The sequence below is a fragment of the Balaenoptera musculus genome, chromosome 7 (genome assembly GCF_009873245.2).
Source record: "Balaenoptera musculus isolate JJ_BM4_2016_0621 chromosome 7, mBalMus1.pri.v3, whole genome shotgun sequence".
Taxonomy (NCBI): domain Eukaryota; kingdom Metazoa; phylum Chordata; class Mammalia; order Artiodactyla; family Balaenopteridae; genus Balaenoptera; species Balaenoptera musculus.
This window is the reverse complement of record NC_045791.1, coordinates 113,125,985-113,147,702: the sequence shown is the minus strand read 5'-3', so window position 1 is coordinate 113,147,702 and position 21,718 is coordinate 113,125,985. Positions and strand designations below refer to the sequence as shown.

Here is a 21,718-nt window from a genome sequence, read left to right as displayed (position 1 = left end):
GCCTCCGAGTCCTCATCACAGCACGCGGGGACCACGTGTGGCCCACTGGATGGCGAGGGGCAGCACGCAGGCACGCAGGAGATGCCCTTTATTTCTAACCACATGCACATTAGCACAGCACACCTCCTGGGGACTGATAAATTATGGGGACTTTTTGCAGAGGTATGTGGGGTGGGCGGCAGGGTGGCTTCTGCTGGACTTCCATGCAGCTGTGACCTAGGGGCCCTGTCCCCACCCCTCATTTCACCCAGCCTGAAAGGCAAGGTCCTGCTCTGGAGGCGGACAGAGGGCAGGTGAGCACCAGCCTCGTCAGTGCATGGAGCTGGGCCTGTTTCCATGCACACGCGTGTTCGCCCTGGTGCCCCACAGGGCCAAGAGAGTGACTGGGTCTTGAGGGGGCCTGTGCCCCTCCCAGGTGTCCCTGTGAGGCCCACCCACTGCCAGTCTGCAGGGGGCACACGGGACGAGCAGTCGTGGGCACGTGCTGGCCCTGCTCTGCTTGCTCGGTTCTCCTCAGCCGGGCAGGGTGGGCTTCACGCCTCCTCCTCAGGGGTCCCGGCCCTCCCTGGTGAGGTGCTGGCGCTCTCGATCACCTCCATCCACCTGAGAAGAGGTTTCGGAACCGTCAGACCGGCCCCCCCCGCCGCCACATGCTTGTTTGGGAAGCAGGGGGCGTGCTCTGGCCATCAGACCAGTGGGCTTGTGCTCAACTGTCTTCCCAAGAATGACCCCAAATGAGGGAATGGGACTGAGCATGGGCCAGTTAAACGCCTGGAAGCAGTGCTCGGCCCTTCCTTTCCAGGACCCACGAAACTCGCCTCTGGTGTCCTCAGTGGAAGCAGGAGAGGCGAGGAGATACGGGGGGCCCTGGCAGCCCCCCGAGAAATTACCTCCCGAATGTGTATTTGCTCTCAGCCCGGAAGAAGTAGATGTGGGACTTGAACTGGAGCTTGAAGACGTGCTCCTTGTGGATGCCGTCGGCCTCCCCGGGGAGGCTCACGCTGTAGCCCAGCAGCGGGAGGCTGGCCAGGGGGCAGTCGTCCTGGAAGGCAGCAGGGCACGCGCTCGGCATGCGCCCAGCCCCCGGCCCTCTCCCCACACGGCAGCGGCGGCGGGGCCAGGCTCGTTCGGAACCGAGGGGGTTCCGTGAGGGTGCAGTGGGCGGGCAGGGCGGTCCTGCAGTGCCAAGGGCAGAGCCCCCCTCAGGCTCGGTTAAGCACCCCTACCTGGTGAGTTTTGTAGAAGAACAAACAGAAATTGGTGAAGACCACCCAAAGCTTCTGCCAGCCGTTACTGTTCTTGAACTTCCTCAGCAGGTATCCCGAGAGCTGGTTCTGAAAGGAAAAGAAAAGCCTGTGGCCCTGGGTGTCCAAGGACCGTCAGCCCCTAGACAGCCACTCTGCGGGCTCCGTCCTTGCAGGGGCCTCCTGGGAGCAGGTGTCTCCCCAGGATCACCCGCCACAGGCTTCCCTGGCTCCGCTCCGCACTGACGGGAACGCGGTGCCCTTCCCCGTGCCGCTCGGACGCTCTGCGCGTCGGCAGTTAACAATCTGAAGGATGGTCAAAAGTCTGGAGAACGAAGTAGAATGACGCTGTTTCTTTCCTGTCATCACAAATCCCCTGTAACAGACACGGAGCCCAGACTGGAAGGTTCTCAGACGGTGGGGGACAGGGGTGCCCCGTCAACAGAGGCCCACGCAGCCAGCTCCCCTGGCCCCGGCCCGCAGCGTGGCGCCCCTCTGGCAGGGTGAGGAGGAGCCGCCCCGCTCGGCCCCGAGTCCTGGCGCCGCTCTGCGCTGGCCCCTGTGCCCTCCGGTTGGTGCCACCACTTCCGTCCTCGTACCTCACTCTGGGGCGAGGCACACGGGCCCGAATACATCCGCAGACGGCAGGGCCCTCCCCACGACGCAGGCCTCTGTCCCCGTCAGGGTTGGTGCTCACGAGGGCCCCGCACCTCTGACACGTGAGGGGGTGGCACAGACGGCGGGCGCGGTGCCCAGGGCCACTCCGCCGTCTTGCAGGCCCCAGCGAGCTGGCCACGCTCCCTGCTCCCCCCGCCGCCGTGTCAGGACCGCCCTGCGCTCCGCGCCTGCTCTGCTGGTCCCTCCCCCGGCTTCGGCAGAAGCTCAGGACAAGTGGAGGCAGAGGTGGCCCGGGTGCAAAGAGGCCGCTCCCGGCGAGGGAGGCAGCCATCCCGGGATCCCGGGGCGACAGGCCCTTCAGAGAGACCTCCTGACGGCACCCACCCGGCCCCGCCCACCCGGGCTGCTCTCCCCCGCCACCGTGGACCCCGGGTGCCCCATCAGCCCACACAAGCAGGGTCTCCGGTGGCCGCACCTCGACGGCCGCGCTGCGGTCGGCCCTGGAGATGCTGGTGGTGCGGTCCCAGCACACGTGCATGGCGGTGCTGGCCCGGTGCTGGCCCGGCCCCCCTGAGGAGCAGCGGGCCCCGCGAGCGTTGTCTTCCGACTCCTCCAGAGAGACCTCGTCGGAGGGCCCTGGGAGAGAAGTCAGCCCCCGCTCAGAGGAGACGGGAGCCCCCCGCCCCCCCGCCAGCAGCAGGCAGGGAGCGAGACCACGCGCTGCTCCTGCCAGAAGAGCTCCCGCCCCTCCCGCCCGCCTGAAAGGTCCCTCGTGGACGGAGAGCACGTGGGCCCAGCGGGCTGCCCGTGACCAGGGGGACACCCACAGGAAAGCTTCCTTGTCTCCCGGGGGCCCAGCCAGCACTCACCGCGGGGAAGGGGGCACAGCACGCTGCCCGGCGGCGCCAGGGCCGTGTCGGCGCTGCTCTTGGCTGCATCGATGGCGGCGTTCAGGTCCCTCATCCACTTTTCTTTCTCCAGCCGGGTGCTGCGGGGCAGGGCCGAAGCTCAGCCGCTGGGCAGGGCCCACAGCCGGGGCTCCCGGCCGCGCCCCCTCCCGCTGGGGGGCAGAAGGTCAGGGTGCCTGTTTCCCCCTCGTGCGCCCTGTCCTTCGGGTCCAGAGGGCTTGTCAGGACGCTGCGGGAGGCCCAGCCTGCATCCGCCACGCTGGGACGGGGGTGCGCTACCGGGTACTTTGTTCCTGGAACGGGTTTTTAAGTCTCTGGGGCTGTGAAGCTGAAATATGAGACTGGGTCCTCGATCATAATTAAGCTGCCAGGGTTTCCTGGTGGGAGTCCAGCGCCCTGTGCTATGACGTCAGCCAGCACCCCGCAGGACGGGAGCTGAGAGCCAGGCGCAGCCCGCCCGGACGCAGGACGACGCCTCCTTCGGAAGAAGCTGGGGACGCAGGCTCCCACAGGGGAGGGACCGGGCACAGCGTCCAGGCCGCCAGGAGCTCGGGTCGCCTTGCTGTCGACAGGGCACGGGGGGCGGGGAAAGCGTCCGTTTGCCACTGTGCTACGGCCCAGTCAGCTCCTGCTGCCCAGCTCCGGGGCGGGAGGCGAGTGACGCCAGGCCTCGGTGTGGCCGCCCCGCCGGGCTCCCCCCGCTAGCCCGCCGGCCCATCCCTCGAGCAGCCAGCAGTGTCACAGCCAGTCTCTGCGGATGGTCTCACGGTCACAAGCTCCCACGGACAGTGAAGCTGCTCCTGCGGCCGCGTAGCTTTGAAGCAGCGCTCAAGGGGCCGTGTGTCCCCGTGACCGCGACACTCTCACAACTCAGAGGGGACCAGGGCCACTGGGCTGTGGAACGTGGGCGGAAGGCCCTTACCTGGCTGCCACCACGACTGTCTTCTGAGCGGCGTAGATGGTGAAACAGTGCGGGACAGACCACTCATTCTTGCGTTCTTCCACCTGCGGGCGGGAGAGGAGGCAGAGCGTGACCAGGAGCGGGGCTGGCGGAGCCCGAGCTTGTGGCGGGACACAGGTGCTGACCAAGCCCACGCCGACTCTACGAGGGGCTACAGGAGACACAAGGGATCCCCGCGCCATGGCGCCTGCTGCCCAGGTGGGCAAGCTGAGGGCCATGGGCACCTAACTACTCACCGGTGGGTCCAGCACTATTAGCTGAAAATCAAGCACGGGAAAAAACGTTGAGCATTTTAGTTGAAAAGGGAGTTGGACAATTCATGTTTATAAAGTGGTACCAAAAGCTAACAGAGTTAGATTCAGGCTAATCTCAGTTATGAGAGATTAAGAGAAATAACTCCAGAACAAAGTATTCCTTAATCAGACCTAAAAACCTAGAGGAGAAACTGTCCTCTGACCAAGTGAGCTTGTTCTAGGAATGAGGAAGGTGACTGATGGAACCCACCCTGTCACAAAGTCGAAGGGAGAAGAGTGACCATCCCCCTCCACATGCTGCAACACCTTTGCCAAAATCCCACATGTTATTTCTGATAACACCTCTTAGACACAAACAGAAGGAAACGGTGTCTTTCACAAGCCAAGAGTCACCAGCCTTCCCTCCACAGTCAGGAGCGAGGGCTGGCTGTCTGTCCCCAGGAGCAGCCGGTTACAGGCGACCCCCCCCCGAACATGGGACGCCAACCACCGAGCCTCACACTGGACTTGAAAGGGTCTGAAACTAACACGAGCGCAGCCAGCAGGAGGTCATCAGGAGGTCGGCTGCCCCTCCAAGTCAGTATGTAAATTTAATGCAGTTTCAACAGAAACGCCAATGGTGTTTCTTGAAGGAATTTGTCCAAATGACTCCAAAGTTGATTTAGAAGAATTAAATACTTGAGCAAAGAACTGTTTAAAGAGAAGGACAAATAAGGGAAGGAAGTTACCCACACAGTGACTAACCCTTACACCGCCACTAATTAGAAGAGTGTAGACTGATGTTGGGACAGACAGAAATGGAACAGGACCTTCAGAAAGAATCCAAGTGTAAAGACAAGAATTTTTTATATGATAAAGGCAGACTTTGGGATCAGTGAGAAAATGGAGGATGCAACAAATAATGGGAAAACTGACTATACGAGGAGAAAATGTTACATCCCAATCTAAAAACATCAAAACCAACAAATTTTAGGCAGATTAGGTAAACGAGAAAAAACTGTAAGCCCATCAGGAAAGAACTCCCACACCAACATAGTCTTGGTGTGGGAAAGACTTTCTGAGCCCGTGCCAAGGACAGAAACCCTAAATTAGGAAAAGATGGACAGACTGACTACAGAAAAACATCTAAGTTCACCCCTTCAACACGTATTCGTCGGGCCTCTGTGCCCGTGGCCATTCTAGGAACAAGACAAACGCGATCCCCGTCTGGAGGGAGTTTATAAACACTGAGGTGACACTGAACTGCAGGCAAAGTGACGGGAATTACGTACCTGGAAAGCACCTGAGACCTGGAAGGGTTTAGGAATGCTTCACAAACGCTAACAGGCCAGAGCGACAGATGCGGCCGGTGCCTCCTGGGGGAGGGCAGAGGGCGCAGGAAGCGGCCTTGCTGGCCGTCTCCGGGGCGCGGAGGACGGGGTGGACGGCCAGGGCTGCCCAAGGCTGGGACGGCGCAGGCGCAGACGGGCCTGGAGGGAAGGCCACCCGATCAGCCGCTCCCACAGCCACTCAGCGGGAACAGGGAGCCCCAGGCTCACATACACGCGTGGCTGTTTATCTCAAGGCCATAACTAAGGACGCGTAGAAAGATCCAATGGTGCTGTTTCTAATTCTGAAAAACTAGACGTAGCCAAAACGTCCAGTGCAGGGAGCTGGTTAAATAAACTGGGGCTCGGCGCGCCAATCCACTACCCATGGCTCCTGAGCCGGTGGCAGAAGCAGAGGACACGGGAGGACGTTCGAGATGAACTGCCGAGCAAAACCAGTGCGGGTTACACAGCAGCTTGCGCAGGGCGTTCCCCAGATGATGGCGAAATGCCGACAGCACTTACTACTGGGCAGTACGATGACGAGTGCTTTTCACTGTACATCTTCAGTTTCTCCCTATACTGAAGGTATAATTTTTAAAACAGATGGGGTCTGCTTCCAGGGATGGCAGGTGAGGTCATTGAAACTGACCCCTTTTTGCTGAGAGTTGGAAAAGCTGAACAAATGTTACAGAGACACCTGTGGAGGCTCTGATGCTCTCTGGAAGGCGGTGCAGTGCCCAGCGTGTGGATGGCGGCGAGAAGGGCCAGACGCCACGAAGGAGAAAGGGGCGGAGGACGGCGCTGACGCTTTGGGAATTGGGAACTGGACAGGGGTCGGACCCCACCCATCCTACACCTGGATGGGGCCTGGCAGGGCTGCAGAGAGAGGTGTTCACCGCATAAGATGTTCTGGACAAACAGCACATCTTTATGGCAAAAACCTGAACTTGGCCGCCTATCTCTGCTGTTCCCAAAGATGGGTTCCAGGCCGAGTCTACACTCAAGGGGGAGTCTCTCCATGACCTTCAAGGCCACAGAAGGCACTGACCACGGAGGAGAAGACAGACCGCATCACATTAAGACGAAGAATTCCTGCTCATCAGAGACAACGTTAACATGCCACGCGGCACTGAGACGGTGGGGATGCGGACACGCCCTGGCGGCACGTGGCGTGGACAGAGCATGCGGTGCGGCCCAGGCCCTCAAGAGCTCTGAAGACAGAGCTTGCGCCTCTTCACGGGGTGGAGGTCAAAGGGCAAACGAGAGGCCACACAGCACGACTCAGGGGAGGTCACCGTGAGCTTCCCTGAGGCCAGTCCTGACCTGCAGCCCGCCCTCTCTTTAGCGGTGGTGCTATCTGTTTTACCATTTTAAAGTTGTGCGTGTGTGAAATAACTAATTATGATGGCGAAAGAAACCAAAATCGTCAGTGTAAGAAAAAAGAGAGAAGTATAAAATCAAGGAGGTGAAAACTCTACAGTCTTAAGAATTAGGGGTCCAGCTTTCTCTTTTCAAAGCTGTGTCAGCACCCAACCCCTCCAGCAGCACGGTGGCCCCCGTGCCCAACCCGGGTTTTTCACGGAGTCTCCCCCCACAGGACAGGGCTCCCTGGGAGGAGTAGGTGGGTTCCTGGCGGAGCTGGGCCTTGTCCTGCAGGGGCTGGTGGGCTTGGTCAAGAGGCCCTGGAGGGGCTGCAGGTGGGGCTGTTTGAGCACCAAGAACAGTAGCCATAACAGGGTGAAAAGGCACGAACAGCCCAGCAGGTGCTGCTACGCGGCACGGCCCCCGACCACCGGTCCGGACCTGCCCCGCGCCGGGCGCTCACCAGCATGCCGCGCAGCGGAAGGAGCCCCCGGATCCGGAAGTGGCTGGTCCCCGAGGCACCTCTGCTTGTGTACAGCAGCATGTCTGAGAACTGAGGGACCAGAAGCTTTAGATAAGTGAACTCTAAAAACAAGTAACAAGGACTCAACATCTTAACGATCAGACCAACTTCAACTCCAAGGGCCCTGTGTGCTTACTCAGTTTGCTGGAGGTTTTTGGCAAAAAAGGGATTTTTGTTTCATTCATACAGTCATTTCGGCCAGGGGTGACCAGTAACCACATGGGCCAGCAGACCTCTTGGGCCAGTGGGAGGCGGTGGGGGGCTGGTCCTGAGAGACACCCCCACCCAGGAAGGCTGGGGTTTGACTCCACTAGCTGGGCGCGAGGAAGGGAGCCGACAAAAGGGGACCTGCTGGCGGCAGGGACTCGCTGGGAGGACCTCTGGGCTCATGAGTAAGGCCCTGTGAACTGACGCTGGCACGAGCAGAGCGGTCCTGCAGCCGCGGGTGTGTGGATTTTTCTACCTTCTGGCTTTTGCTCATCCTGCAGACAGGTGTCCAGAACCCAGAATAAGGACCCTTATTTCTGCGACCCTCTCCTGGCTCCTGACAATGAGGCCGCCCGCCTGGACCGTGCCCATCGCACCTACCAGGAAGAACATCCTCTGCTGCAGGCCCTTCCTGGTGAGCTTGTGGAGGCAGCCCTCGCGGATAAACTCCTGCAAGACACCATCGGGGTCCCTGTGTGCTGGCCGAGGGCACCTCGGCAGATGGCACGTCACCCTCCACACTCCTCCGAGCCCCTCGCAGGCCCCCTCGGGCCCATCTGCGGCGCCCTCCTGCCCGGATGGATGCCTGAGGACCTGCCGTGCCGCTCCAGCCTCCCTCCCGTCTGCTCCCCTCGGTCAACCGCATCCTGTCTGGTGTCGGGTAACTCGGTGCCCGGTCTCTGAGCTCCCACAGGCCGGCTGCGCTGAGAGCTGGCACACAAGGCAAAGGGCACTGACTGTTGAGGGGCAGCTTCTGGAAGGTTCCACCATGGAGATGACGTGAGTTCAGCTTGAGAAAAGCTGGGTGGGGCAGCTTGAGAATGGGAGGGAGGACAGGACACCTGGTTCCCACCAAACGTCACAGGGGACTTGTCAGCTGCCGCCCTGGTGCTTGAGCAGAGGATTCCTAAGGCCACGAAGGTGCTACAGCCCAGAGTGAGACCCTCCAGTGGGCTAAGGCTCAGCGGGAGCCCCCCGTGTCCCGGGCAGCCCTCTCCCCCCGGGACTCGGGGCTCCCCTCACCGCCGGGCCAGGCCCCGCACCTGCCTCCGGGGCACAGATGTCCGACATCCCTAACTGCCTGCGCCCCGGCTGAAGCACCGTCCCGGGGGCCCCGAACAGTCCGCTTTGGACTATTTCTGGGCACTCTTCTACCATCTGCTGTTCTATCAGACAAACAGCACGGGCTGGTGCCCCGAGAACACGCCCGAAGACCCCAGCCTTAGCAGCCCTCAGATGACCTGAGCAAGGGCACAGGGAGGAGAGCTCATCCAGTAATCCTCACGGACACAGCGAGATGCGAAACCAGCCCCGACCCAAGGGACAGCCCTGCAGGAGGAGGAGGGTGGCCCCCAGCCCTCTCTGGGCCGCAGCTGGCAGGCCTTCCTGCCGTGGTCGCAGGGCCAGCTCCGCCGCTCCCCAGAGACCCCAGCCCTTGGGGGTATGCTCCCCGAGGTCCTGCCTCCTCGATGCCTGGCAGCACTCACCCTCAGGGCCTCGTCACCCACCTTCAGTTCACAGCCCTGCCCTTCGACCCTGCGCTCAGATAACTGGGGTGGTCTCGTCTCTGACTGATGCACGCATTTCACTCGGGGAGGCCAGGAACCCCGGGGGTTAAGGCAGGACTCGGAGACCCTGACTAATAGCAGCGGTGACGGCAGCAAGGCCGCCCCGGGGAGCCTGCCCCGGCCCCTGCTCTGTGTGGCTGCTCCTGTTTATTTGCCCCTCTGGTGGCAGTTTCCTGGGGCCACCATCTATAAGTCACTGCGTGGGGCACTCAGAGAAACAACAATGTAACAAGAGCCCTCCCACCTCCCAGGAGCTCCCAGCCAGCAGCAGCCCTGGGAGCCGTCCAGGAGGGAGAGGAAAGGGGCTGTCCTGGCTCCCAGCCAAGGCCCTGCTCCAGGAGGGCAAAAGCTTCCTGTCTGTTTAGTCTTGTTGCTTCGAGCTCATGGTCCCACACTCGCAGCACCTTTCTTCTAACAAGGCTAACGCAAAACAGGATTTATACACCCACGCTCCAATACTCTTACGTTTGTGCTGAGACAGGAACACCCCCGTGCAACCCTTTTTTTTCGGGATCTTAGTTCCCTGACCAGGGATCGAACCTGCGCCCCCCGAGTCCAAAGCAAAAGGAATTAGTGACAGAAAGTAAGCAGCCCGGGAGACATACAGACCCATGGAATACAACTGAAGGTTCAGAAATGAACTCACGCTCCGTGGCCCACTGATTTTTGACAAAGGAGTGAAAACAGTTCAGCAAAGGTGTTGGGACAACTATATATCCACTTGGAAAAGAGCAAAGTTGGACCCATATCTCACACCATATACAAAACTCAAAATGATCAGCTCTAAACGTAAGAGCTAAAACATAAACAACTTTTAGATGAAAACACAGGGGTAAATCTTCATACCTTGGATTAGGCAATAGTTTCTTAGCTATGACACCTAAAGCACAAGCAACCAAAGAAAAAATAGACAAATTAGACATCAGCTAAATTAAAAACTTTAATGTTGTAAATGATACCACCAAGAAAGTGAAAAGATAACCCACAAAATGGGAGAACATATTTGCAAGTCATATTCTGGTAAGGTCTGGTATCTAGAGTAGATAAGGAATCTCGCAACAGTAAAAACACAAACAACCCAATTAAAAGGTGGGGAAAAGAGTTGAATAGGCATTTCTCCAAAGAAGGCACAGAAATGGCCAATAAACATACGAAAAGATGCTTGATGTTAGTCACTAGGGAAACGCAAACCACAAGCACGAAGAGATGCCACTATGTACCACCAGCATGGCTAGGATCAAAGACACGACGTGGAGAAGTGGGAACCATCCTGTACCCCTGGTGGGAACATAAAGCGGTGCAGCCACCGTGGACAAGTCTGGCGATTCCTCAAAGTGTTAAACACAGAGTAACCACATGACCCGGCAATTCCACTCCTAGGTATGTACGTTTGTGCCCAGGAGAAATGAAAACACATGTTCACACAAGGACTTGTACGTGACGTTCACAGAAGCACTATTCACAATGGCCGAAAAGTGGAAACAACCCAAGTGTCTACCAGCAGATGAACAGGTAACTAAAATACGGTGTCTCCAGAGAATGAACGCTACGCAGGCACAAGAAGGAATGAAGCCCCAACATAACACACAACACGAATGAAGCTTGAAGACACTGCGCGGAGTCAGAGAAGTGAGACACGGAAGGCCGCACACCGTGAGAGTCCATGTGTATGAAATGTCCGGAGAGAAGTCCAGAGACAGGAGACCGGGGAGCGGGGCGGGGGTGGCTGCTCACACGGATGGGGTCTCTCTTGGGGGAATGAAAACGTTCTGGAATTAGTGGTGACGGCTGCACAACCTCATGAGTATACTGAAAGCCACCGAGCCACACATTTTGAATTATATCTCAATTAAAACCAGTGAAGTAACCAGTTCACAGAACTTTCTCAAAGCCACTCACCCTGCCGGGAGCAATGAGGTTCTCTATGCCGACCAAGTCCCGCTGCAGCTCCATCAGCTTCTGGAGGTTCTCCAGCCGGGCGAGGCTGTGCTGGAGGGTGGAGGTCACCTCCGTGATGGCCTTGAGGGCTTCTGCGTGGAGAGGTCCCTCAGTACAGGTGCCCGGGCAGGGGAGCTGGGGGTGGCATGGACGAAACCCTCCACCCACCAGTTTGTGGCAGGAACTGACAATTTAAAGGTGGTTTTAACTCCAGGAGCATTGTACGCAAACTCCTCACAGGACTGCCAGGGACAGCAAGTGTGGGTCCCTGCAGATGACCTGAAACTTGGACTTGTTCGGCCCAAACTGCTGACTAGCTCACACTCAGGCTCGGTGAAGAGAAAGGGGGCAGTCTTTATAAACAACTATTTAACGTTACGGGCAAAGCAGCGTCGCCCGCCCTCGTTTTAGCTGTGCTGCTCTTCTTTCACATTTCCCTTAAAATGCATGGAAACATTTTGGGCAATTTTGTCCCTTCCTTTTTGGCAAACACGAAACACTTGCTTTTAGGATGCAGAGGAAGGGCGCTGTCCACATCATACAGTCCGTTTTGTTCCCTGTACGTCAGAAAGTATCTGATCTATTCTCAGGACACCGGGAGGCCCGGTGGAAGGAAGGGCTACCTAGTTCTTCACCTTGTACGTTTAGAGACAGACAGTGGTGACCCGACCTGAGAGGCAGTGACTTCCTGCTCTACGTTTGTGCTGCAACTGGAAGTCAGTCCTATCTGAGGTCACAAGGGTCAGGGTTTATTTCTTCGTCCCTCTCACCAAAGCGAGGAATGACAAAGCCCACCGACATCAGAAGCTTCCCTCAGGCCACGTGGCCCCCAGGCGTGCGGTTCAGAAGCCGACCACCGCCCCGTCCCCCGGGCGCCGCGGGCGGAGGACCGGGTGCCCGCGGGGGCGGCGTGCCGGGCGCGCACTCACCGCGGCGGTCGGCGCGGTCCTGGTCGCCGCGGCCGGAGTCCTGGCGGTCGGGGGCGCACAGGCGGCGCAGCAGCAGCCGGTAGTGGCGCAGGCGCTGCAGCGGCTTCAGCAGGAAGGCGTTGAGCGGCAGGTAGCAGACCTTCTGCAGCTCGAAGTCCCGGCGCAGCGCCTCCAGCCTCCGCAGGCGCCTGCTGGCCGCTTCCAGCTCCGTCAGGACCTCGTGGAGCCTCTGGAAGTGGCGGGTGAGCGTCTGCGGGGCGGGGGGCGGCTGAGCGGCTGCCCCCGGGCCCCGCCCGCGCCTCTCGGAGCCCCGCGCGCCCCTGTTAGGTCTCCCCCAACCCCGGTCTGCCTCGGTGGGCATCACAGGGGACCCGCCGGCCCGGCGGCCGCGCGTGCGTGTGGACCCTAAGCTCACGCCGCGCGCCTCCGCCTCCGGGACGCGTTCACCGCCCGCCCCCAAAACCGGGGGCCTGGAGGCACGGCGGGCCTCGGGGGCGGGGCCTCGGCGACGAGCTCGCGGCGCCCACCCCACCGGTCCCGGTCCCGCGAGAGCGCCGAGCGCTGGAAGCACGACCCGCGCCGCCGCCCGGAGCGCTGAGGCCCGAGGAGAGGCCGGGAACGGGAGGGAGCCCAGAAGCCCCGTCTCGGGGTCGAGCTCAGCAGGAGCGGCTGCACCGGCTCGCGGCCCTGAGGGGCCCTGAGGCGGGACGCAGCCCTCGGGGAGCGCTCTTCATCCTGAGGAGAGCGCGTCGGGGCTGCGCTGGGGGAAGGCGGCTCTCAGCGGACCTGCCCTGAGGGGCCCTGAGGCGGGACGCAGCCCTCGGGGAGCGCTCTGCATCCTGAGGAGAGCGCGTCGGGGCTGCGCTGGGGGAAGGCGGCTCTCAGCGGACCTGCCCTGGGGGGGGGGCGTGTCCCGAGGAGGGCGGTCCCCGTGGACACAGCGCGCGGAGGGGGGCGCGGGCTGAGCTGCATGCCGTCCTCGCGGGACGCTGAGCTTCCTGAGGGGAAAGCCGCCCTGCCCTGTGCATCACTCTCCGGGGAACACCGTCCTGACGGGAGGCCGGCGGCCACACGGCCAGCTGCTAGGTCGAGAGCCGCGCGCACGCCCGCGCTACCTTTAACTGGAGCATGTTGCTGAGCAGGACGTCCCCGATTCGTCGGTGGTCGCCTGTGGCCTGGGCACTGGAAGACCCCTCCCTGGAGCGGAGACGGACAGACACGGTCAAAACCTCGCGACAGCGTGCGAGATGCGCTTCGCGTGCTGCCAGGGCCACGGCGGGTCCCAGGCTCAGCAGGACCAGCACCGAGAGGCTCTGAGGGCGAGGCCATCCTCGACAGAGGCAGTTGTCACATCCCAGCCATCCGCGAAACGGCGGTGGCCAGGCAAAAAAGGGTCTCCTTTGAGCCTGCTTCTGTCCCCGCCTCTGGGGTAGGGTGAATGCACGCGACGTCACCTATGGACTAGCGCTGGCCGTCTCGGTGGAACAGTGGCCCTTGTGAATTAGCTAGGAAGCCGGCACGCGGGGCGTTACCAGAGCGCCAGCCTCTGCTCCACCTCGCGCAGGAAGCCTCTGTGGAACTCGTAGATGGGGTCGATGTTGGAGAAGAGCAGGGTCATCAGGTCCGCAGGCATGGCGTCCGCCTTGACCACGGCGCTCCGGAACCACTGCCGGGACAGCTCAGGGTGACCAAGGGACCCGGCCCCCGACGACGCACGGCGCCGACCCCGGGGCCCCCACGAGCACGGCCCACATCAGTGCCGCGGCTTACCAGCCAGTTTTCACAACATTAGAAAGCAAATCTGGGTGAAAAGCTTCAAAGGGAGATATTCCCAGGTTCACAATCGGACCCAATATTCTGACCTGACATAGACATGTTTTAAGGCAGATACATTTAACAGAACACGTACACATACACACACACGCAGGTCTCACGATGGCCAAGAGCCGTTTCTCGGGGGGTGGGGGGGATGCTCTGTCTCTGGCCCAGATTTAAGAAGTATTAAGAAAATCAAAGCAACAAAGGACTTAGGTTTCATACCACGGTAATAACTTCTAAATCCTTCAGGTATGTTCGCTCTGTAGCAAGAATCTCCTTTGCTATGAAATAGGCCTCATCCGCGGGTGCACACTGCAAGAAGTGCAGACAGCGTGAGCGTGTGGCGCCGGCCACGTCGCCGACGGTCCTAACGCTCCATCTCTTCCGCTCAAGGTAACGCTGTCATGTGATCTTCACGTGCACTTCCTGAGAGAGTCACTTCTAAGTAAAGACATAAGCCCAGCTGTATCTCCCCCAGATGTTTTTCTCATTTTATATTATTCTTTTTGAGAAAAGAACTGCTGTTCAAACAGCAACATATAGTGAAGCTAATTACTCGTTTTGTGATGAAATTATTGTTCAGATATCACTCACAGGACTGTAGCTGCTTAACACACAGATACAGGCACACCTCAGAGATGTAGCGGGTTGGGTTCCAGACCACCGCAATAAAGCAAATATTGCAACGAAGTGAGTCACATGAATTTTTTTGGTTTCCCAGTGCATATAAAATTACATTTCCCCCATACTGTAGTCTATTAAGGGTACAACGGCCTTGTGTCTTTCCCTTTTTTTTTTTTTTTGGCCATGCTGCACAGCTTGCGGGATTTTAGTTCCCTGACCAGGGATTGAACCTGGGGCCATGGCAGTGAAAGCACCGAGTCCTAACCACTGGACCGCCAGGGAACTCCCACATTATGTCTAAAGAAACAATGTACATACCTTAATTAAAAACTACTTAATTAGGACTTCCCTGGTGGCGGAGTGGTTAAGAATCTGCCTGCCAATGCAAGCGACATGGGTTCGATCCCTGGTCCAGGAAGATCCCACATGCCGCGGAGCAACAAAGCCCGTGCGCCACAACTACTGAGCCTGCGCTCTAGAGCCCACAAGCCACAACTACTGAGCCTGCACTCCAGAGCCTGTGAGCCATGACTACCGAAGCCTGCGCGCCTAGAACCCGTGCTCCGCAACGAGAAGCCCGCGCACCCAAACAAAGAGGAGCCCCTCCTCCCCACAACTAGAGAAAGCCCACAGGCAGCAACGAAGACTCAATGAAGCCAAAAAAACCCCAAAACAAACAAACAAACAAAAAAAACTACTTAATTGCTAAAAATACTAACCATCATCTGAGCCCTCAGTGAGTGGCAGTAGTAACATCAAAGCTCACTGACCACAGACACCACAACAATCATAATAACGGAAAAGTTTGAGGTATTGTGAGAATTATCAAAATGTGACACAGAGACACAAAGTGAGCAAATACTATTGGAAAAATGGTGCTGGCAGACTTGACACAGGGTCACCACAAACCTTCCATTTGTAGGAAAAAAAAAAAGCAGTATCTGCGGAGCGCAATAATACGAGGTCTGCCCATACATGAATGTATGTGATTATAAACAATTAAGCCTAACTCACACAGAAGTCATTAAAATTGCCAAGCAGCGTACGTTTTATCCGTGCCTGCGGTTAGAGCCCGAGGCTGGCTGCCGTGGCCCAGCCCCGGGGCTCTTAAACCTGCGTCAGGGCCGCTGGCCGTCTGCAGGGGCCACAGGCCAGTCGGCGGTGACAGGACCCTCAGGAGCGGGAAGGGCAGCGCTGCGTTCCCAGCGAAGCACAGGCCTCATGCCCACCGGGGCCGGGGACTGTGTCTTGTCCCTGCAGAGCCCCACCCGGCCCTGAGCACACCTCAGATAGCCGCCTCCGCCTTGGTCAAGGTCCCGGTGCATGGCCGACCCTCCACTCCCTCCTACCTGGCGGACACCTGGTCCTGCTCCGTCCCCGCACGCTCACCCGCTGCTCTTCCCCCAGGCGGAGGATTCAGGGCCGACCCTCCCGTATCCACCGTGCCAACAGGCACCTGGGACGTGCCCAGGAACAGAGGTCCCTGCCCTCGAGCTGACAGCCTCCCAGGCAGGAAAGCAACTCCAGCTACCGGGGAAGTGACCCAGCCGGGCAGCAAAGCGCACAGAAGGACGAAGGGAGCAGGTGGGGTGGAGGCTGGCAGGACAGACAGCTGCCTCCTAGAGAGGGCGGGGCCAGGCGGCTGGGCGGTGGGGGCCAGCCCAGAGGTCAAGGATTGGGGGTACAGGGTGAGCCAAGTGGTCACCGGCGGGGCGGCAAGGCAGGGTGTTTGGGGCCTATCTGAGCACATGGTGGTGCGCGGGGCCCAGGATGTGTCTGGGGGCGGGGGCTGGTCAGGAGGCGCAGGGAAGGGCGAGCCAGGCTGAGGGGTGGTGACCCTGCCGGTCAGGGTCCGGGTGGATGGAGGCGGCGAGTCGGCTGAGGGAAGGAGTGCGGCAGGGCGAGGGTCTGAGTCTGCAGGTGACCCGTTTGGGGAGGAAGATGAGGCCGGGTTTGCACCGTGGGGTCTGAGACTTCTCCCTGGGGCCCTGGGGAGTTTAGGGAGGTCGCGGCAGCAGAGGCCGCTCCTCCTGTGTGTCCCGGAGGCCACTGCTACGGCAGCCGCCCCCTCAGCCGCGGGACACTGGGAGGTTCCACCTGACCCTTCACAGCCTGTCCTGCTGTCCTCCCTCTGCGACTTGTGTGTGGAGCGTCCGCGGGCTGCTTCTCACGCCAGCTTTTCCCACACCACTGGCAGCTACATGGTCCCGCGCCATCTCCTGGTGTCCCGCCCCGGACACCTGCAGGCCGCCTTTCCAAACTTCGTGCTCGTCAATTCTTTCTTTCTGGGCTTCGTGCTATTAAAAAATGACTTCTTCAAATCCACTGAAAAATCACTGAGCTTGTGTGCTCAGTGAGCTCTCTGGGGTCAGAGCGGCCCCAAGAGGCCCACGGTCCTGGTCTGGGAGGCTTCGGCCCTCCCTGCCCTGGTCTCCCTGTGGCCAAGCGTCCCGGCTCTGGTCCGGATTGCGGACACGTCGCACGCACGCTGCTGGTGAGGGTTTCCTGCCTGGGTCCCCACTGAGGCCCGAGACCAGCTCCTCTCCCCGTGGCGGGTAAAGGTGCCCAGAGAGACGCTAGGAAACCACCACGGCAACATCACCGCTGAGGTCACAGTAATACTGCAGGTGCCAAGGGGACGCCAGCAGTAGAGCGGTCAGCAGCAGCTCGTGGATGGCCAGCCTGGGTAGCCAGGGCCAACCCCTGATTTCCAGAGCAAAGAGCACCTCTTAGGAAACTCAGTGGAGAGAAAGCAAAACAGCTGCTGCTCTGCCAGCCACACCAGCAAGCAGACCTGCCCGCAGGCCCCGGGTCAGAGCAGAGCAAGAGGCCCTGCTTTGTCCCCACAGAGCCCCGAGCCTGGTGCCCACACACAGGCAGGGAAGCAACCCCACCTTCCCTTTCAGGCCTTCCCAATACTGTGCGTCCCCAACAATTTCTATTAAAAAGGAGAAACAGCACAGCAAGTGGGAGACAAGGTAAGGAGGAGGGATTCCAGGAAGCAAGCTGGCACGCGGGCTCCGAGGGAGGGTTGGGCAGCACCCCCGCCCCCAGCTGGGCAGTCAGATGCCGGCGCGGGAGCCCAAGGCCTGGCCAGCTGACGCCGAGGCTTCCAGGACCTGCCAGGGGAGTCATCAGGAAACCTGGGGGTCTCCCAGCGCGCATCTGGCGGGCCGGGGCCTCGCTGGCGATGCTTCAGGCTATGGCCTCACCAGCGAGCGGGCACGTTTCTCTGCCTGGTCCCCGGTGCTCTGCCTACCGACCTCGCTCTTCCCCGAGGTGGAACAGGAGCCTGCGGGGCAGCTGCCTCACCTCCCCCGCGAGTCCACACGCCCAGCCCCTGGGACGCACCTCCAGAACCGCCTCAGCCACCAGCCCCACGGCCTCGCCTGACCCCCAGGCCTCCTCCCAGCAAAGCGGGGAGGCTGAGGCCCCCAGGATCCAGCCCCGCACTTGGAACCTACGGGCGCCAGGAAGGTGAAAGGAATAAGGAGGCCCGCCTAGGCACAGAGGGACCCCGAGCGCCCCGGAGGTGGTGGGAGGGTCTCAGGACTGGGGAACCCCCAGCCCCTGCTGCCCAGGCCCCCAGCAGCAAGCCCCCCAGCAGCACGCCCCCCAGGGCCACCCACCTTGTGTCTCGGCTCCTCCTGGTCGTCCATCCCGGCTCCGCCAGCGTCACTGAGGACGGGGCTCAGCAGAGGAGTGGAGCCCTGCTCGGCTGGGCCCAGTGGGCTCAGGCTCGGTGGGGTCTTCCGGGTGGACGGAAGCTGAGGACTCTCCACGGAAAGGCCTGGAAGTGAACGGGCGATGGAGCGAGAGATGAAGAAGGGCAGACCCGAGGGACAGCACCTGCCACCAGGCCCTTCCGGGGACACGCAGGCCTCAGTGTGACATAAAGCAACGGTGAGAACAGGTGACAAGTGAGAGCCCGCTTCCCCAGAGAACCTCCAGGGCGGCTTGGCCCAGGGCTCTGGGTTCCCGGGGAAGATGTGGCCGCGATAGAGCCAACGGGGAGAAGGGTGCACACGTAAGAGGCCAAACTGAAGCTGACTTACCTGGAAAAGAACGTGTATTCTAAGGCTAACCATTCACTTAAAAAACTGGATCAAACTTGTCATACTGTTTTCTACTTCCTTGAATTGTTCGTTAGCAAGGATTTTATTCTGATTTCTAGAATCATACCACAAAAGTAACTAATACTTAATTTTTTCCCCTTCTGAAAATAATGTTTGCTTTTGACCAGACTGAAGCCAAAATTCTGGCCTCGTTCTATCTCATCCAACATTTTGGGATCAAGAAATTCTCTTTTCTATTTAAAAAAATCCTCAAAGGTTTATTTCTAATGTTTTTCTATGAGAGATTAGTAACTATTAAATGCCACATTTGAAAGTTACCTTAAAGCAGAGTTTTAGAGGAGACATTTAACTGTTCAAAAGCAGTTTAAGATAGAAATTTACCTTGAGTTTATAAGTGTATAGCGTTTTAACACCCAAACTACCATTATCTCTAAGTATGATTATTAAGTCGGTTTACAAAACGCTAGAAGTAACACAACGGGTTTCAAAACGAGATCCTTTCACACCGTGATTGGGGACCAAATGCAGTTGCCCACGGTGACCAGTTTATAGACCCAAAACTTGGTTTATTCAGCCTAAAGCGTGAAGTGTGTAGGAGGCAGGCTGGCGCAGAGAGCTTCCTGCTGGCCCTGCTGGCGGGGCTGCCACACACAAGCCCCTGCAGCCCTCCACCGTGGCCTGAGGGCGGGGGGGAGCCCTTATTTTCACATTGACAAGTTCAGAGCTCTGGGAAGCGGGGACCCCACCCAGGGCTTCTGGGGATGGGCTACCAATGCCGGACAGCAGAGCTCTCCTCTGGGATTCTCACAACCACACAGATTTAAGACACAGAGAAACGTTCACTGACATTAGAAAACCTGGACAACGTACGAACGTGAAATTATTGGAACCAGTTTTATTAAAATCTGCTTTTATTACACATTTAAAATAAGCTAAGCCACCTTAAAATAGCGTGCCTTGCCTACGTCCCCTCCCCCGACAGGCCTGCACTGTCACTTCTGCGGGACCAAAGCGACCGAGGGTTCTGGGCTGTGCCCGAGCACGGCTCCTCTGGCTGCAGAAGAGGCTCGTTTCCCGGCGAGCAGCTCAGGATCACACTCCAAGGTCCGCTGTGTCCCTAAGTAGCCCGGAATTGCATAATGAGACACCTCTACACAGTGAAAGTTCAGAAAAGATGTAGAAGCTACTAATAAGCTGTCTACTTATTCTTCCCAGGCATGTTGCTCGAGGTGTGAGAACCAAGACGCTCACCCTCGCCGGTTCTGAGAACAAGTCCACGGGGTGACCCTAGCATCTTCCCGCCCCGCACAGCCCTCCCGCCCGACAGGAAGCTACGAGTGCACGGTTTACCACAGAGTTCTTGCAAAACCTGACTTTATTTTTACAGAGCAGAAGGGGACAGACGAGGAGGTGGTGTTAGCTCTGAAGCCTCCTGTGACAAGGCTGCAGGCAGGCCCGGCCAGGGTGGGCTCGGGGGCTGACAAACGGGCCGACGAGCGGGAGGCCGAAGCCCAGCAAGCGACCCCCTCGGGACAAACAGCTCGTCTGGGATACACTGTTTTGGTTCTAGGGAGGTTAAAAGCCATCGCTGATATTATCATTGTAGACAAGGCTGCCCTCACATCTGCAGGTTCCACATTTGAAGATTCAATCAATGAGGACGGAATATATCGGGGGGAAAAACGTTCCAGAAAGGCCCCAAAAGCAACACTTGAATTTGCCGCTCTGGCAACTATTTACACAGCATCTTACATTGTATTTACAACTATTCACAGAGCGTTTACACTGGATTAGGTGTTGTACCTAATGTAGAGATGATTTAAAGTATCCGGGAGCATGTGGGTGGGTTGTATGCAAATACGACGCCATCTCACGTAAGAGACTTCCCTGTAAGGGGTTCTGCTATCTGTGGGGTCCTGGAACCAATCTCCCCTGAATACCAAGGGACAACTGTACTTATTATTTCACAAAAATTGTCAACTCACAGTTTAGTGACTCGATTAGAAAGCACCACAAACAGACATTAAACATTTGTTTTTATTAAATCTGTCAGCCGCATCAAAATGTAATACATCATACCTACGTCAAATTCTGTCAACACAGACGCTACGAGATGAAGTGAACAAATCTGCGAGGAGCTTCTTCAAGCAAGTGGCAGTAAACAAGGCCGCTGGAGCGTACGGGCCACTGCTTCTCTGTTGTGACGCCGGTAACGCGTGGGCCCTACGCCCAGAGCGTGCCCGTGGGGCCGTGGCTCTCCTGGCCGCTTCCAGGAGCGGCCAGGGCGCGTGAAGGCTGCTCTGGACCGTGTGGTGGCGTGACGGGCTCTGACCTTAGAAAGCCCGGTCCACGTGGACGACCTGTATTAGAATGCACACCAACAGGCAGATGGCTTAAGCATTTTTAAGATGCTAAATGTCAAGTTTTAGGTGCCACAGAGTATGTGTAGCCTTAACTGACATGGTGAAGAATCTAAAATGTTTGTAAACCCAGACCTCTGCGTCCAAGGTCCTCTACTGTCAAACAGCCAGGAGGAGTCAATGTTGCTCTGAGTCACAGGACCCGCTCACACGTAGGTGGTGTGCTACTGCCCCACCGTGGCACCGAGAACGACCAAATCCTTGCAGACGAGACAGGTCTGGAAACGCTTCCAAAAGGAAACGCTTTGGGATGGGTGGACAACTCTCCGTTTCTGCTGTCCACCCGGAGTCCACAGGCAGCCTCTGCTCCCAAACGTGCAAGGTTTGACCGTCTCCAAAAAAAACACTGAAAAGGTAAAACTTTCATCTCAGTCACTCAGCAGTGAGCCACCCTGGGAGATGATTTTCTCTGTGGCATTCTTTATTTCCAAACATTTCTAAATATCCATCTTATAATTTTTGACATCGTTTTGAGAAGCGCAGTACTGTGCTTTGTGTAACCTCCTTATCGTCTGACCAGGTGATGAAAGAGAAACATCACATTTAGACAGGAAGCTCAGCTACTTTTATTTCATACCTTTAAATTCTCTTCTTCAAAACTCTGTAATAAAATAAACAATTTTGAAACTTTTTGCCTTATAGTGGAGCAAGAGTCAGCTCCAGTTTGGAAAATTCAAGGTCAAGTTTGAAGGTTAACATGATGAAGAGAGTGTAAGATCTGGAAGCTCCCTCTATGGCTGGAACAGTGACCACTAATCCCATAAGAAAAGGGAAAAGCTGATTTTTCTGAAGAACCCAGGTAAGCGTGACCCTGATGAGTCGCAGGAAACCACGTCTGGCTCCACTTCTGAACTAGGATGTCACGAGTCTCTCTTATAGGAAATATGGTTCATAAAATAAAAGTAGGAGGTAAAAAAGTGGCTACTCCGAGGGGTCCAAGCTCCAGCTCACCCCTTCT

At 58.0% G+C, this 21,718-nt stretch overlaps 1 protein-coding gene across 2 annotated transcripts in view; it reads right to left on the bottom strand.

The window, feature by feature from the left end:
• Positions 1-39: 39 nt before the first annotated feature.
• The window catches only part of FARP2 (FERM, ARH/RhoGEF and pleckstrin domain protein 2), an 89,723-nt gene continuing 68,044 nt past the window's right edge, over positions 40-21,718 (bottom strand). The window contains exons 15-28 of one of the 2 annotated variants that reach the window (XM_036858180.1): positions 17,894-18,054; positions 13,863-13,952; positions 13,355-13,488; positions 12,938-13,019; positions 11,823-12,072; positions 10,855-10,985; positions 7,769-7,837; positions 7,121-7,210; positions 3,693-3,775; positions 2,732-2,850; positions 2,338-2,498; positions 1,227-1,334; positions 891-1,042; positions 40-603 (exon numbers count right to left, since the gene is read on the bottom strand). In XM_036858180.1, the coding sequence (XP_036714075.1) occupies positions 534-603; positions 891-1,042; positions 1,227-1,334; positions 2,338-2,498; positions 2,732-2,850; positions 3,693-3,775; positions 7,121-7,210; positions 7,769-7,837; positions 10,855-10,985; positions 11,823-12,072; positions 12,938-13,019; positions 13,355-13,488; positions 13,863-13,952; positions 17,894-18,054 (1,700 nt within the window). In that variant the 3' untranslated portion in view covers positions 40-533. Of the gene's footprint in view, positions 604-890; positions 1,043-1,226; positions 1,335-2,337; positions 2,499-2,731; positions 2,851-3,692; positions 3,776-7,048; positions 7,211-7,768; positions 7,838-10,854; positions 10,986-11,822; positions 12,073-12,937; positions 13,020-13,354; positions 13,489-13,862; positions 13,953-17,893; positions 18,055-21,718 lie in introns of both variants that reach the window. The other variant, XM_036858179.1, reaches the window with a different exon arrangement.